This window comes from Physeter macrocephalus, chromosome 2 (assembly GCF_002837175.3).
Source record: "Physeter macrocephalus isolate SW-GA chromosome 2, ASM283717v5, whole genome shotgun sequence".
Lineage (NCBI taxonomy): Eukaryota > Metazoa > Chordata > Mammalia > Artiodactyla > Physeteridae > Physeter > Physeter macrocephalus.
In genome coordinates, this window is record NC_041215.1 from 131,417,627 (window position 1) to 131,434,946 (window position 17,320).

Consider the following 17,320-nt stretch of genomic DNA (forward strand, 5'->3'; position numbering starts at 1 on the left):
GGGGGGGGGGGGGGCGGGTAGGAGGGGAGAACCCGAGAGAGTTCAATACCAGAGTCTGCATTTGTCCCACACAAGGTCACTCGCTCCAAGTCACTTTTCCCTGCTGCCCTGGTGGGCTTCCCGCCAAAGAGGCAGCTAGGCTTCGAGGCCAGCCCACCGCGCCCCCTCGGCCCTCCCCTCCGGGCCGCAGCCCCTTCCCGGCCTCTCTTCTCGGACCCAAGCGCGCCTCCCGACACCTGTTTCCGACGCCCGGCCCCCCTCTCAGCCCAATTCCGCGGCTCCTCCGCCTCTACCCACGGGGCTCCCATCAACGTCCCCTCCCTCCCTCCGGACGCCCCTTTCCCCGCCTCTCGCGCCCGGTCCCGCCGGCGGCCTGGGACGGCGTTCTTTTTTCCCTTCCCGCCGCCCTCTCCTCGGGTGCCCACCTGGCGCGGCCCGCCCCCGGCCGGTCTCCTCAGCGAGCGGCCGCCTCCCAAGTCCTCCCGGCCCAGCCCCGCTCCCGGGAGGATACAGTTTGAAGCCCCTCAGGATCTCCCTGGCCCTCTCGTCCTTGGTTGACATGATGCGGCGGCCGCCGCCTGCGGCTCTCCCACGCTGGCCCGGCGGAGCCTCGTAGACTGTGCCCAGGAGCCGAGGACTGAGCCGCAGCCCGGCCTGCAGACCTCGGGCGAGCAGCGGCAGCGCCCAGACCCGGACCGGCCTCTTTTACCTCAGCTCCCGCTCCTGATCCCTTCTCCTTCCCTCTAGCCTCGGAGCGCCCGCTCTGAAGCCAATGGAAAGCCCGCCTCGGCGATTGGCATCTTGATCAACCAATAGAAACACTCAGCGTCTTCGCAGGGGGACGGTGAGCGTCAATGGGAAGGGCCCTCCCCGGGAAGTCCCGTAGGACAAAATTTTCATTTGTTGTTGTTGCCTAGAGTTTGCACCAGCGGAGGGTTGGCTTCAGATCTGCACAGGCTCGCTTCGAGCCCGCTCCTGCCGCTGGGCACAGTGGGGCTCTGAGATAACGGCAGGTTGCCCTGTGCTATGTGGCGGAGACTACACTTCCCAGCATTCCAGGGGAGAGCCCGGGGGACCACAGATCCCAATACGCAACAGAAAGCCCAGGGACTACAAATCCCAGCATTCCCTGCACTCAATTCTTCTGAAACTTAGATTCCAGTGTGCTGCGCAGTGCGCGCAAGTTCATAAACCTGCTTGTAGGTTTCGTGGTTTCTGAATCTCTAGACTTGAAACCAGGCGGGAAGATCCTCTTCAGCCTCAAAAGATGACAGCCCACAGAGAGGTAGCTTCTATTTGCATGGAACTCAGAAATCTCCTGCAAATCATGGTAAGGATGAAACAACAAACACAAACACTGATTAAATTATGAAAGATAATATAACAAAATGACTCCTTCAAGTCGTACTTGTTCGTTGGCCAGGGGCGCCATTTAGGTGTTTTGCAGGGGTTTCTGGTGTGCTCCTGCGTTGGACTGAGAGAGATATCGATTGTATACTCAGAATATCAGTACAGTCAGACTTCAGAGAATTTGCTAATCCAACCCCTGTTATTTTTACCTATGAAGAAAATGAGGCCCAGAGAGGCAAAGAGATTGTTGAGGGATCACAGCAAGTTGGGGCAGAGTTAGAATTCGGCTCTAAGTCTCCTGCAGTCTGGGCTTTTTGCACTACAGTAGGGTGATGATATTTTTAGCAGCATGGCTATGCGATCTTACTCTCCTTGGTGAAGTCTTCCCATCAAGGTTGAAACACCCATTGGTGTTGTTTGCCATTTCAGTAAACAATGTTGCCTGCCATTCCAGTAAACAACAGCAAATTTTGGCCACCATCAAGCCATCAGCCACTGAAGCCACCCTTGAAGATGGGCCCAGAGGGTAATTCAGGATGGAGAAAAAGAGGATACCTGCCCTAGATAATCAAGATGCATATCTAAGGAATAATTTCAGTGAGCTCAGACACTTGCATCTTCCCATAAATAGAAAAGCACTAAAATCATTTATTTGAGATGTCTGTTTTTTGTTGATTAGCAGTAATCTTTTGATGTTCAATTACATATTTTCTTTTCAGCAAAAACTCCTTTGTATCCTGGTTCCTCTGTTACCTCTTTGGAGCAGTTCCTCAGAGCTATCTGAGAGGCTGTCTCCTGGGCTATAGTCCTCAGTAAGGTCTCCAAATAAAACATAACTCACAGCTTTTAGGTTGTGCCTTTTTCTTCAGTCGACATTAGGTAAGCATTTATTTGGTGGCTTTCCTGCAAGTGAAGGAGTGCAATGTTTGTTTATCCTCAGTCTAGGTAAGACTTGGTATTTTGATTTGTTCTTTGTTACTCAAGGCGACATTTAATATGATTTCAGAAACCAGGTAAAATTGTAGCGTAAGCTAAGGTTTCCTTGGAGATCTGCTATCTCTTTTCCTAGGCCTTCCTTCCTCTTCCTGTACCCCTTTCACCTATCTGGGCACCCACCCAAGTTTTCCTTCCATGTAATTCAACAAACACCTTTTTCAGCTTTTGTTATTTGCCGGACTCTCTGTTGGTAGAAGGTGAAAGGCATGGTCACTGCCACAAGCAAGATAACCATCTAGTTAGGGAAATAAAGAGACTACACTGAAATTCAAGATGAACTGTGATGAATGGCACAAAAGAAAGGACATTAGAATGCTACAGAGGCCCCCATGGAAAGATATATTTCAGCTGGCAAAACTTGATGGAGGAGGTGGCATGGGTACGATTTTTTTCTGTGTTAAAAATTTTTATCTGTAAATCTTTTTTGTTAATGAAGTGTAACACAAACAGCAAGAGCACAGTTTTGGCATATGTATACACCTGTCACCAACCCCCAAATCCAGATATTGAACATTTCCAGCACCCTTCCCAGGGTGCCCCTTCCCAGTTAGTGCTGCATCTTTCCATCCTGATAACCACTCTTCTGACTTCTATTACCATAGATCAATTTTGCTGTTCTTGAATTTCATTTAAATATAATCATAAGCAAGTACAATATGAGTCTGGCCTTTTTGTTCATCAATATTTTTGTGAGATTCATCCATGTTGTATGTAGCAGTAGCTTTTTTTTTTTTAAATTGCTAAGTAGTATTCCATTGTATGTATGTAGCACCATTTATCTTCTCTGCTGTTCATGGGCATTTAGGTTTTCATTACCAGTTTCGGGCTTTTCTTAACGAAGCTGCAATGAACATTCGTAAATGTTTCTTTTTGTGGACTCATGCATTTATTTCTAGGAGAGGAGTTGCCGGCTTGTGTGGAGGGCATACGATCAGTAATGGTAGATATTGCCAGTTTTCCAAAATGTTTGTACCAATTTTCACCTTCACCAGCAACATAAGAGAGTTCTAGTTGACTCTTACCTGTGGCAATAGAGGGTGGTATCAGTTTTAAAAATATTAGCCATTTTGGCTAAATGTGGTATCTCATTATAATTTTCATTTACATTGTCTTTGGTGTTGAGCCCTTGTCATATGCTTGCTGGCTACTTGATGTCCTCTTTTGTGAAGTGCCTGTTCAAGTCTTTTGCCCACTTTCTTAATTGGGCTAATTATCTTATTGATTTGTTGTCCTTTATATAGTCGGATATGGAGTTCCTTCTCCGATACATGCTTTGTAGATATCTTTTCCAAGTCTGTGGCTTGCCTCTTTAGTCTTGTACTGGTGTCTTCTGAGAAGAGAAATTCTTAATTTTAATCAAGTGCCATAGTTCAATGTTTCCTTTTTATGATTAGTGCTTTTCGCATTGTTTAAATCTTTGCCTACACGGTTGGTGGAATTTTAACAGACAAATATGAGGGAAGAGCACTGCGAAAAGGAAGAGAGAGCAAGTTTGAGCATAGGCCCTGCTGTCAGAGAGAGAAGATGCGAGTCCTGTTAGGCCGGGAAGGCATGGAGTTGGGGCTCCAATGAGGTGGGGCGAGACAAAGCTGGATAGGTAGGAGGGAGGCATACTGAGAAGGGCTTTAACTGCAGCCTTGGAATCTGGACATTATTCTGGAGGACGTGGAGGCACAGCTGGAATATTTATGAACTTAAACAGAACTTAGTTGTTCTCCTTCCACCACCGAATTTGCTCCTTCTCCTCTGCAGCCCCATTCTCTAACACCACCTCCAGACAGCTCTGGCCTCCCCAGCCAGAATCCTGGGTGATATCTTCCTTCTCTATCCCTGCATTCAACTGGTCACCAGGTCTGATAGATTCTAAGGTATCTAAATGTCTCCAACAATGACCCTTCTATTTCATGCCCAGCTGCAGCTACCTTTGTTCAAGATCTCACAGTCTCTTAACTGGAATACATCAGTCACCTCAAGCGTTTCCCAGCCTCCAGTTCTCTCCACATCCAATACATTCCTATAGCAGCTAGCGTCCAAAATGGCAATTATTCAGACCCCTCCACAGCTTAAAACCCCTAAATAGCTCCCCAGTGCCCTTAAGGTAAAACAAACAAACAAACTCTTTTCCATGGCTAGTATTCTTTCTGATTTGTGTGCTCATTCTTCCAGGCTCAACTCAAGCCTCATTTCCTCCAGAAGCCTTCCTTAAATCACCTCTCTCCAGGACACAGCCAGGAGGGCCTTATCTGTACCCCTGGGGCTCCTTGTGGCATCATCTGTCCTAGCCAGATGGACCTGTCTCTCCCAGGAACCTTGAGCTCTCCCAGGTAGGAACTTTGCTGTATTTAGGTTTTTAACTGAGTATAGGGCTGTGCATGTGGTTTCCAAGAACCTTGATGACCTGACTCCAGCTCTATAGCCCTCATTTCTTACCCTTGAACCCTGGGTTCCAGTCACTGTGGGTTTCTTCTCTGCATTAGTGTATGCTGCACAGTGCAGGCCTCTGTGACTATGGTCACTGCCCTCTTTTCTTCCCCTTTTTGCCCATAAGATGCCCACTTTCTCTTCCCCAACACATTCTCTTCTGTGCTTCCAAAGTGTTGTCATCTCTCTCTCGTAGCACTTAACACACTGAAGCTTTTTGAGGGCAAGAACCTTGTCTTATCTTCATATAAACTTCTAGAACATAATACATGCTAAAGAAATTTTTAAAATAAATGAATGCGTTGATGCTTGGCTCCTTTGCATCTGTCTAATTTCTGCACTCGAATGCACGAAAGGTAAATAGGGTTTTTTTTCTCATCTTCAAGACCTGAAAGTCTGTGGTGTATATTTTAAAGGAAACAGCCTAAGTGTTCAGTTACGTGGCATTCTTATCCATCTTCCAGGGGAGTTGGTAAGTACCAAATGCAACGCCACGGATGTCATTTTGGTCACATAACCATTGTTGGCTCAACCCATCTTCTGCTTATTTTAAAATATTTTCTGAATAAAGATGAAGAACATGGTCTTTGGCTTCAGATAGCCTGGTTTCAAAGCAGACTTTTCTTTTATTTTTTTTAATTATTTTTGGCTGAGTTGGGTCTTCATTGCTGCGCGTGGGCTTTCTCTAGCTGCGGCGAGCAGGGGCTGCTCTTTGTTGTGGTGCACGGGCTTCTCATTGCAGTGGCTTCTCTTGTTGCGGAGCACCGGCTCTAGGTGTGCGGGCTTCAGTAGTTGTGGCACGTGGGCTCAGCAGTGGTGGCTGGTGGACTCTAGAGCGCAGGCTCAGTAGTTGAGGCTCACGGGCTTAGTTGCTCTGCGGCATGTGGGATCTTCCCGGACCGGGGCTCGAACCCGTGTGCCCTGAATTGGCAGGCGGATTCTTAACCACCGCGCCACCAGGGAAGCCCTCAAAGCAGACTCTGATACTTACCGGCTTTTGGATTTTTAAAAAAATTAATTAATTAATTAATTAATTAATGGCTGTGTTGGGTCTTTGTTGCTGCGCGAGGGCTTTCTCTAGCTGCGGCGAGCGGGGGCTACTCTTCTTTGCGGTGTGCGTGCTTCTCATTGTGGTGCCTTTTCTTGTTGTGGAGCATGGGCTCTAGGTGCACAGGCTTCAGTAGTTGTGGCACACGGTCTCAGTAGTTGTGGCTCACGGGCTTAGTTACTCCATGATCTGTGAGACCTTTCCGGATCAGGGTTTGAACCTGTGTCCCCTGCATGAGCAGGTAGATTCTTAACCACTGCGCTACCAGGGAAGTCCCTGGCTTTTGGATTTTTGGGCTTAGTTATGTCACCTGAAAAATGGGAATAATATTACAGGCCTAGAGTTATTATGAGAATTCAGTGAGACAATGTACAGCACCTGGCACATGGAAAAACGCTCAGTAAACGTTAGTTATTAGGCTTAGTATGTCTCAGTACCCCGAGGGTAGCCACAGTCGCCTTACGGAACTTCTGAGGGTAAAGCTCGGCCAAAGAGGATGGATTTAGGGCCCAGGATGGTGATGGCGATGGTTGGGGGGCCAAGTACTGCCTAGGCTATATTCCTCTCCTCAGGGCCCCCACCCTGTCCTGGGCTACAGCCCGGATCGGGACCCACTTTCCCCGGCCGGGGCCGCACTGGAGGTCTGAGGCTGCAAACGCGGCGGGGGAACCTAGTGTGGGCGGAACTCGAGTGCAGCGGCGGGAGGCTTCCGGGGGAGCCTCAAGGGCAACGGGTCGGCGGAGGCAGAAAAGCGTCGGACGCCGGGGTGATCATGGACGCTTGACAACCTGCGGGCAGGCGCCGGGAGGCCAAGCCAGCGACCGAGAGGACGGAGAGGCGGCGAGGACAGGTAGGGGCCGGGGAGGGGGTGGGGCCCGTCGTGCTAGGTTCGTCTGGGCGGTCAGGCTTAGCGCCAGCCGTGGGAAAAGCCCTCGGCCACACCGCCCCGCCCCCGCTCCTGGGAGCGCAACCCGCGGCTCATCACCCTGCACCCGCGGCTCTGCTTGGAACACGCCACCCGCCCTGAAGTCCAGCCCAGTCCGCGACTCTCAGCATCTGCACCGCGGTTGCTCTCGCTTCTCCACCCGTAAAGGCTGCTCCTTTGCCCCTCTGCCGTCCATCAAAATAGCGCCTCCCCCTAGGACGGGAATTCATCTCCCCTGAGTTCCTAGCCTCCTCCTCGGGCTCTCCTACTCCAGAAGAAAGCGATTATCGGCGCCTCCTCATCTCTTTGCCCCCGCGGGCTTTGCTTCTTAGGCCGAGGTTTTTTTGAGGGACCGAAGTTCTGTCCGTTTTTCTACCCCTTCTCCATCTCCACGCCCTGTCATTCAGTGTCTTCAAACGTGTCCACTTGGAAGCGAGATTTTTGTTTTTCCTCTCCTAACCATCACCTTCCCCCGACATCTCCTTCCTACCCTCTCCCCCCAGTTTCCCCTTCCCTCAGCAACCTTTATTCCCTAGCGCTTCATTTTTGCTGTTTCCGACAAGACCTTCTTAGGTAACCCTGGATGAAGCGACATACTTGCTTTTGTAATACTGTGAAAGGGCTGCCACTCTTGGTGCCTGCCTCCAAAGGAAAACTTAGTTTCTCTTGCACGAAGCTAACCTTTTTTAATTTATTGTCTTTTTCACTCTACTATACTTCTTCATTTTGTCACACTGCCCAGTATATATCATTTTTGGAGGAGTAATCTTTTCTCATGGAGAACTCCTGTAGAATAGATACGCAGTGTGTGTGTTCACACACCCAGCTTGTAGTAAGTAGATTATACAGTTGAGGGACCCTCCTGTCCTAATGTCTTCAGGATGGCAATACTATATCTTCATTGTTTTCTCAAATCTTTTTATTGTTTTCTTGAGATTTTGTACAAATTCTGAAGTCGTGTTTGGTAAAATGTCACATATCAGTAGGAGGCCAAATAAAGGGATTTTCCTCATGGACTTACACAGCATGTATGTGTGTATTTTCTTAGTTTGAATATGTTGCTGCTTATTTTTCAAGATGATTTCCCCCTTTTTCTATCTGATCAATGACTTATTTGATAAATGGGCCATCTTTCTTGTCTGCTTTTTGTCTTTCCTTATCTGTATCTGGCTGTAGGTGGGATTCTAATGACACACCGAAGCTGTAACTGATTGCTTTTGCTTACATCTGCTGCCTCTGTGTTTTGGCAAGATTCTCTGCTTTTTAACCAGAGTCTAAAAATGAGGTAGATATAAGACACCTACTGAGATACTCCTGTGTGTTTCTTTAGGTCCTGGTTAGGTTTAAGGGCTTAGAAGGTGCTGCCTTTGGCAAAGGGCCAGATGGAATGAAGTGGCTTTTACTAAATGTGTTTCAAACCTCAGAATAAGGACAAAATCCCTTTAACTCCCAGTTAAATGCTACCCATCTCACAAAGTGAGATCTGGACTGAGGAGCTGGTTTTTTTTTTTTTGAATACTGTAAAATTAAAGTATTCTGATGTCTGATCCAGCATTAAATAGTCATAGACTTTGCAAAGGAGAAGGAAGAATGATTGAAATACTTTTCTTTGGACAGATCTCAAGACCAGAGAATGGCAGGTGAACAGAAACCCTCAAGTAACCTCCTGGAACAGTTTATCTTACTAGCCAAAGGTACCAGTGGCTCAGCCCTCACTGCTCTCATAAGCCAAGTTTTGGAGGCTCCTGGAGTATATGTCTTCGGAGAACTGCTGGAGCTGGCCAATGTGCAGGAGGTAAGAGCAGTTTCTAAACAATTTTTCTATTTTCTTTGTTCTCAACCTTCCTGTGATTATCCAGGTTTCCAAGGAATTTCAGTGCTGAAGCATTGTGGAGCCATGAGATATCCTTTTGAGGAATTGGTGAGGCAGGGGAAGAGAGCAAGGGTGATGTCCTGGGCTCCTTCTGGTCAATATTTTCGTCTGAATTTGGGGCAAATTTAGATTGGGTTGCTAGTAATTTGAAAGATAGGGGAAAAATCCAACTGAACCTGATAAATTAGAAAAGTAGAGTATAAGCATGGACTGATGTTTAACAGGGGTAGTTTCAGTCATTCTTAGGGACAAAAAACCTCCAGTGCAAATAAAGACATTGAAAATTGGTCAGGTACATACATAGCAGAAAATGTTTGTTATTGAACATGAGATGGGCATGAATAAAGAATATTTTGTTGGGCTTCCCTGGAGGCGCAGTGGTTAAGAATCCGCCTGCCAGTGCAGGGGACATGGGTTCGAGCCCTGGTCCAGGAAGATCCCACATGCCACAGAGCAACTAAGCCTGTGCGCCACATCTACTGAGCCTGCGCTCTAGAGCCCATGAGCCACAACTACTGAGCCCGCACGCCACAGTTACTGAAGCCGGCATGCCTAGAGCCCGTGATCCGCAACAAGAGAAGCCACCGCAACGAGAAACCTGTGTGCTGCAGTGAAGAGTAGCCCCTGCTCGCCACAACTAGAGAAAGCCGGCGCGCAGCAACGAGGACCCAAAGCAGCCAAAAATAAAAATAAATAAATTTATTAAAAAAATCTATATATATTGTTCCTGTGAAAAGGGCAGTGTTGTGCTGAAGAAGGTGTGTAAAAAAGATATGACAGGGCTTCCCTGGTGGCTCAGTGGTTGAGAATCTGCCTGCCAGTGCAGGGGACACGGGTTCGAGCCCTGGTCTGGGAAGATCCCACATGCCGCGGAGCAACTAGGCCCGTGAGCCGCAACTACTGAGCCCGCGCGTCCGGAGCCTGTGCTCCGCAACAAGAGAGGCCGCGACAGTGAGAGGCCCGCGCACCGCGATGAAGAGTGGCCCCCGCTCGCCGCAACTAGAGAAAGCCCTCGCACAGAAATGAAGACCCAACACAGCCAAAAATAAAAATAAATAAATAAATTTAAAAAAAAAAGATTCCACATCTTCCCCCAACGTTGGCAAAAAAAAAAAAAAAAAAAAAAAGACATGAAAAGCTGGGAAGTAGTCCTTTTTGCTTTGTTTGCTTGTTTGATGTTGTTATTAAAACCTTGGGTATCACTTTTGGTTGTTGTGCCTTAAAAATGAGAAGATCTGTTGAGGAGTAACAGGTGGAACAGACATGTAAAGCAACCTATACTTTTTCAACCTCTCCTTCCCATTTTGGATATTTTTATATTTATTGATTGATACTTTTATATTGATCGATCGAAAAGTCTGGTGACATCTTTTTTACTTTGGAGGATGTGCTCAGGAGCTCTTGGTGGGGTGGGTTGGCTTCCTCTTCACCATCACAGCTTCTTCCTGGCTGCCCAGGGTGGTACCCGCTCTGCTGACGGCCACCATGTGCAGATCTGGGCAGTGCCTGTTCTTGAGGGTCATGTGCACGATGCTACTGAGTGCTGCCCAGGCATTCTTTTTTTTTTTTTTTTTTTTTGCGGTACGCGGGCCTCCCTCTGCTGCGGCCCCTCCCGCCGCGGAGCACAGGCTCCGGACGCGCAGGCCCGGCGGCCATGGCCCACGGGCCCACCCGCTCCGCGGCACGCGGGATCCTCCCGGACCGGGGCGCGAACCCGGCTCCCCCGCATCGGCAGGCGGACGCGCAACCACTGCGCCACCAGGGAAGCCCCACCCAGGCATTCTTGTTGATGGTGGTCCACACAGATGGGGTGGCTGACTTTTGCTGGCCAGGTCTTCTCTTCATGACACTAGGACACCTTTGCCATTGGCTGCCGGCTCCATGCCCGTAGCCCTGCTGTGAATTCGCCCGTTGTAGCAGAAGGAGTGTGGGTCTTCACGTTACTGGACTTGCTGCTGTACATCTGCTTATTCCTCTTGGTTAGTAAACTTGAGCAGTTCCCCATGATCATCCATTGCAGATGTGTGGATGTGGCATCATTTCCTCTCCCTGCAACAGCTGGAAACAGGAAGACCTAGTTTTATTTTTTAATTGTAAATTTTTATTTAATGTCAGGCTGCCTTGCTAGACTGTAAGCTCTGTGAGGGTAAAGTCTATTGTGCTCACCATTGTTTCCTTAGAGCTTATTATGTAGCCTGACACACAGTAGGCTTTCAGTAAAAATTTAATTACCAGAGATAGAAAAGGAATCCTGTGAGGGAAATTTAAGAAAACTGAGGGTTTTTTTTAAATAGGCTTTATTTCTTTAGAGCAGTTTTAGATTCACAGCAAAGTTGAGAGGAAGGTACAGAGAGTTCTAATATACCCTGTGCTCTCATACATGAATAGCCTGTCCCATTACCAATATCCGCCACCAGTGTGGAACTACACTGGCACGTCTTTATCACCCAAAGACCATAGTTTACATTAGGGTTCACACTTGGTGTTTTATAGTCTGTGGGTTTAGACAAATGTGTAATGACATGTCTCATTACAGTATCATACAGAGTATTTCACTGCCCTAAAAGTCCTCTGTTCTGCCTCTTCATCCCTTCCTCCCCTCTAATCCCTGGCAACCACTGATCTTTTTACTTTTTCCAGAATGTCGTGTAGTTGGAATCATACATATGGAGCCTTTTCAGATTGGCTTCTTTCACTTAGTAATATTGCATTTAAATTTCTTCCCTGTCTTTTCATGGCTTGGTAGCTCATCATTTTTCAAAAGAAGAGATGACCAAAGGGTAGTGTGTTTCTTCAGGTTTGTGAAAAGCCTGAATGAATATGCCAAGTGGTTGTTTCATATGGAAGTTTGGGTAAGAGGAGATGGATGAAACTTAAAGCCAGAAAGACCTTATTGACTTAGGCCAGTGGGAGAAATTTTGGAGTGTCTGCTTTAGAGAAAATAGTCTTTTATGGCTAGTTTTGTAATCGTCTGTCTGAAAAGTGGGGGCTAGATTTGATGGTCTCTTCCACTTCTGATTCAGGGCCTCAGGAGGTTCTTGGTAACCTGAGACAGTAGGCTGGGGTATTCAGATGCCAGAGTTCTCATTGGAGTGCTTAGCAAATCACCCTTATCTTCCCATAGTTTGTTTTTTTCCATATGTGAGCTGGGAATAAGCTAGCTGCCTTTCAGTGGTCAGAAATTACAGACGTAGTTTTTGGAAGCTTTTTTTACAAGATGGTTAAAATCAAGTGGTATTATTGTTGGTGTCCACAGAATACCATTTGGTTCCTGTTTAGACTTTATTGAGTTTGGTAAATTGGAAGAGTAACAGGTACATATTTGTGAGTAAGGGAAACACCCAGTTACTGTAACTGGCAGCAGAACAGAGTAGAGCAGTTCCTGGCAGAAAAGTATCTCTTTCGTTTTTCTTCTACAGATGGCTCTTTGCCATTAGCATTAGCGAGGAATAAGTGATTTTAATGAAAATTTTTATTTGGGGCCGATATCCTGGTTTTCTGTCCCAGCTGGGCTGTTCTGTCACACCTTATGCTGTGCTAATCTCCAGCATTCACAGTCCACTTGTAGTCCTGAAGCTTGGAGCCAACCCTATACTTTTTTCAGTTTGGATTGATAGGGGCTTGTGCTGTACCCACCAAGCTGGTATACTGACAAGGCTGCTCCAGTCTGTTTTTTTTTTTTTAACTTATTTATTGGATTTATTTTTGTCCGTCTTGGGTCTTCGTTGCTGTGCACGGGCTTTCCCTAGTTGTGGCGAGCGGGGGCTACTCTTCGTTGCGGTGTGCGGGCTTCTCGTTGCAGTGGCTTCTCTTGTTGTGGAGCACGGGCTCTAGGCACGCGGGCTCAGTAGTTGTTGTGCGTGGGCTCTAGAGCGCAGGCTCAGTAGTTGTGCGCGGGCTCTAGGCGCGCGGGCTCAGTAGTTGTTGTGCACGGGCTCTAGAGCGCAGGCTCAGTAGTTGTTGTGCGCGGGCTCTAGGCGCGCAGGCTCAGTAGTTGTTGTGCGCGGGTAGAGCGCAGGCTCAGTAGTTGTTGTGCGCGGGCTATGGGCGCGCAGGCTCAGTAGTTGTTGTGCGCGGGCTCTGGGCGCGCAGGCTCAGTAGTTGTGCGCGGGCTCTAGAGCGCAGGCTCAGTAGTTGTTGTGCACGGGCTCTAGGCGCGCGGGCTCAGTAGTTGTTGTGCGCGGGCTCTAGAGCGCAGGCTCAGTAGTTGTTGTGCACGGGCTCTAGAGCGCAGGCTCAGTAGTTATGGCCCACGGGCTTAGTGCCCCGCCACATGTGGGATCTTCCCGGACCAGGAGCTGAACCCGTGTTCCCTGCATTGGCAGACGGATTCTTAACTACTGCGCCACCAGGGAAGGCCCTCCAGTCTGTTTTGATGGCAAAGGGAATCCTGAGAAAACTTGAACTGTTCCCAGTGCTTACTGCTGTGTGTGTGTGCGTGTGTGCGTCTGTGTGACAAAAGTAGTTCCTTGGGCGTGCTATGTGCGGTATAAAGCATGTATTCCTGAGAGAGAAAAATTAAACTTGGGGCCTTATTTATTTTTTCCCAAAGACTCAAAAAGTTGGAAGGGACCTCAGGGAGCAAGCAATAAAACTGTCCAGAACTGTGGCACGTGATCACCTGCCCTCTTCTTGAACACTGCAGTGATTGGTAGCTCGGTCTGTGAACTGCTTTTTTTTTTTCCTCCTCAGCTTGCAGAAGGAGGTAATGCTGCTTATTTGCAGTTGCTGAACCTGTTTGCCTACGGAACATACCCAGATTACATAGGTGAGTTGGTTAAGATCCTCCAAAGACTTTTCTTAATTATGTTGCTCTGTCTGGATATGTTGCCTTCATGAGGGTCACTGAGGTCTGGGATATAAAACATGGGGTGGGAACTTCCTAACCTGGCTGTTTCTCATTTTACTGTGCTCTGTAGGTGACCTCCCATGAGGGTTTTCGTTCCCACCTTTTATTTCCCAGCGGGTAAATGGGGACTGTGTTTCTGCTCATCCATAAATACAGCCCTTGTTTATTTTCCAGATGAGACTCTTGAGGACTGGTGTTTGTAGAACACTTGGAGTGTGGTGAAATGTCAGAATACTTTGTAAAGTATTTAAGTGTTGTAAATATTATCTAAATACTATGATCATATTGAAGAAAGTTTGGAAAACAGGGAAAAAAGTCACTTGTACTACCGTTAAACTGCTGTTAGCATTATGGTGCTGGACTTTTCTTCCTTGTGCTTATGCTTTCTGATATGTAGGTATAATTGGATTATGTCTACAATTTTATATCTTGCTTTATTCACTTATTTCATAGGCATTTATCCATGTTTTAAGTCTTTGTAGTCATTTTTAATATTCCATAATCGAATACTCCATAATCTGCTTACCCCACTCTCTTTTGTAGATCATTTGAGTCATTGTATTGATAAATTAGAATCTTAAATATCAGGAATGCGGTGCATGAATGTCCAAACACTAACTTACCTTCCACCCAAGCCATTTTTGTCTGGCTTCCCTAGTTTATTTTAGTGTTATGACATAGGCCTGGCAGTTTATTTTAGTGTATGACTCAGGGTCTTCTCTACTATGTCCTCGACTTCCCCTTTTTAATCATTTTCTTTCTCCATGGTCACTTCTACTTACTCGGTGCTGCTGCCAGACTGGACAGTTTGCCACTTGCCAGCTTTTTCTGACCTTCACTTTGTTCCAATGCGTGTATCCTTTGTTTCCATCCTCACTAAAGAGCAGCATTTTACAGACTCTAGAACCAGAATTCTTGCATTATAGTCTGTGTCCACTTCAATAGTTGTGTGTTCTTTGGTAAATTAAATGATCTTCTGTACCTCAGTCTCCTTATCTGTAAAACGGGAGTAATAAAAAGATCCACAATCCCTTATCTGCACTTCTTGGGCTAGCTGTTTCATAATTTAGAATTTGGGGGACTTTAAAAAGGTAATATGATGCATATACTTTTTTATGTAACACCCTCGAGAGATGTGGGCAGCACCGGTAGTCAAACACATTCACGGTTTTGCAGCAAAACAAATGAATATTCACAACAAGTGGGATAAAAAGCCTAACTCAATTTAGGTCAGGAATTGCCACCAAATGAATTTCAGCACCGTGCTCAAGGGAGAAAAAGCAGTGTGGATTCACCTTTTTGGAATCCAGCATTATGGATAAGGAATTGAAGACATTTGGAATCTGTCTTGTGGGGCTGTTGTGAGGACTAACTGGATGTGTGTATGTACGAATGGATCTGTGTGTGCACTTACACTAAGTAAAGCTTGCCGTATATGGTGCCTTGGCTGGTGCCATTGCTGTTGCTGTTACTGTTATTGCTGAAATTTTGCCTGTCCTTCAAGGATCATCTCGTAGTCCACCTTTCTTTCTTTTTGTCTCCTGTACCTCCCCAGTTCCCCAGTGTGACTGCTCTCACTTGCACTCTCTCGCTTTTCTCTCCCCCTCTCTCTTTTTCCCTTCTGCCTCTCCCCGTCCTCCTCACCCTCTTGTTCTCTTCTGGTAGTTTGTACTTTTCTTCTGGTAGTTCTCTTGCATTTGTAGCTGTTGAAACATTGGATGGTAAGACTGAGGACAAGTCCAGGGCCATTGAGCTGCACAACCCTGGGTGGTAGTTGGTGCTCCTGGAGTTGCGGAGTGTAGCAGCCGACAAGCCCCGTCTGTTCCCCTTGGATCACTTAAGACAGTGCGTTGCACATAACAGACGCTCGGTGAAGACATGTTGAAAATAGTACTCCAGTAAGAAAATTGTCATGTCGTTTTGTGCACTCATGCCCGGCTTCTTAGGAGACTAAGCTTCTTGTGTGTAGAGATTCAGTCTTGTCTTCTTTGGAAGCACATGGTATTTCAGAGAAGATGGGAGGTGCTTATGGAACATTTGCCTAGTGAATAAGTGCAGAGTCATGACAGTGATTCAATAGTAGGTTTGATGTGGGGAGTTGGTGCGCTTATTCCATGAAGAAATCCTAATTTTATTTTGTGTCTTGATTTTTGTGGTGGGTGGGACTGAGCAGCCAACAAGGAGAGCCTGCCAGAACTGAGCACAGCTCAGCAGAACAAGCTGAAACACCTCACCATCGTGAGCTTGGCGTCAAGGATGAAGGTACGGTCCAAACCCTTTCCTGTCTTCCTCCTTACCTCGAGGCGGGTGTCTCGTTGGCATCAGTGTGGGAACTCCCAGCTACACACAGTAGAGTTGCATCATAAATGCATAAAATGTGCCTGGCAAAGGACCATTCCATTTAGGAAAAGTATGCCCAGGAGTGATTGTGAATCAGCAGGTCTCAGTTCTGGCATGCCGTGGTACCCCACGTGCTCTGAGCATTTTGCCATGCTTAAAGGAGACTGCTGTTTCAAGATACAGATTTTTCAAACAGCAAGGCACCTCAAGGCAAGTTAACTGCTTCAGCTGTTGCTCAGTGCACAGTGAACTGTTCCTGTGCTGGAGGGAAAACTTGCTATGTTGAACTTACTGAGAGAGAGATTTTTTAATATGCTGCCTTCCTCTGGGGATTTTCAAGGTTAGTTATACTAATTGGAATTTTTGCCTTCTATGCTAACTTTTGACCCTAACCTTCTGTAAGGTACCACTCCACTGTATCTCTGAGTTCTTCTTTCTAGAAGAAGACGTGCAACCAACTGCTCATAGCCAGTAACAAAGAAGATCCAGGTTTGATTAATTTATAGTTGATTTTTGGCTCTCTGCCCAATCCCAGCCTAAATGTCTTAAGTTTTTGTGGGGCTGTGCCTTTGAAAAAGTTTGCTTTTTGCATTTGCCCTCTGTGATTGAGCTGGAGAGATGTATATTTGTTCTTGGATTGCTGTTTCACTTGCTAAAATTATTTTATCTGGCCTAATCACAAATTTCTGATTCTCAGCTGGGCACTTCAGGTTGGAGGCCTATTTTGTTAGGAAATGAGGACCTGAATTTTTTTTTGTCCTGATCATGAACTTCTCAAGTGTAGCAAAGAGTAGGAGCGACTTCTTCCCTCATTTCTGCAACCTGTCATTCTTTTTTTTTTTTTTTAAACATCTTTATTGGAGTATAATTGCTTTACAATGGTGTGTTAGTTTCTGCTGTACAACGAAGTGGATCAGCTATACATATACTTATATCCCCATATCTCCTCCCTCTTGCGTCTCCCTCCCACCCTCCGTATCCCATGCCTCTAGGTGGTCACAAAGCACCAAGCTGATCTTGCTATGTGGCTGCTTCCCACTGGCTATCTGTTTTGCATTTGGTAGTGTATATATTTCCATGCCTCTTTCTCACTTCGTCCCAGCTTACCCTTACCCCTCCCCGTGTCCTCAAGTCCATTCTCTACCTCTGCATCTTTATTCCTGTCCTGCCCCTAGGTTCTTCAGAACCGTTTTTGTGTTTTTTTTTTTTTAGATTCCATATATATATGTGTTAGCATATGGCATTTGTTTTTCTCTTTCTTACTTACTTCACTCTGTATGACAGTCTCTCGGTCCATCCACCTCACTACAAATTACTCAATTTCGTTTCTTTTTTAATGGCTGAATAATATTCCATTGTATATATGTGCCACATTTTCTTTATCCATGCATCAGTCGATGGACACTTAGGTTGCTTCCATGTCCTGGCTATTGTAAATAGAGCTGCAGTGAACATTGTGGTACGTGACTCTTTTTGAATTATGGATTTCTCAGGGTATATGCCCAGTAGTGGGATTGC

At 46.6% G+C, this 17,320-nt stretch overlaps 2 protein-coding genes across 7 annotated transcripts in view; one reads left to right on the forward strand and one right to left on the reverse strand.

Annotated features, from left to right (window-relative positions):
• PDE6D (phosphodiesterase 6D) overlaps window positions 1–779 on the reverse strand; it is a 56,043-nt gene extending 55,264 nt beyond the window's left edge. The window contains exon 1 of one of the 5 annotated variants that reach the window (XM_028482650.2): window positions 512–779. Coding sequence is in view for 2 of the 5 variants with exons in the window: in XM_055090494.1 (XP_054946469.1) it covers window positions 512–561 (50 nt within the window). In the remaining 3 variants the exon portion in view is untranslated. The other 4 variants (XM_028482659.2, XM_055090494.1, XM_028482667.2 and 1 more) reach the window with 4 other exon arrangements.
• Window positions 780–1,194: 415 nt separating this feature from the next.
• The window catches only part of COPS7B (COP9 signalosome subunit 7B), a 26,081-nt gene continuing 9,955 nt past the window's right edge, over window positions 1,195–17,320 (forward strand). Inside the window, exons 1-5 of one of the 2 annotated variants that reach the window (XM_007125019.4) lie at window positions 1,195–1,330; window positions 4,513–4,670; window positions 8,358–8,535; window positions 13,306–13,381; window positions 15,636–15,724. In XM_007125019.4, coding sequence (XP_007125081.1) covers window positions 1,268–1,330; window positions 4,513–4,670; window positions 8,358–8,535; window positions 13,306–13,381; window positions 15,636–15,724 — 564 coding nt within the window. In that variant the 5' untranslated portion in view covers window positions 1,195–1,267. Of the gene's footprint in view, window positions 1,331–4,512; window positions 4,671–6,556; window positions 6,666–8,357; window positions 8,536–13,305; window positions 13,382–15,635; window positions 15,725–17,320 lie in introns of those variants that run through there. The other variant, XM_007125020.4, reaches the window with a different exon arrangement.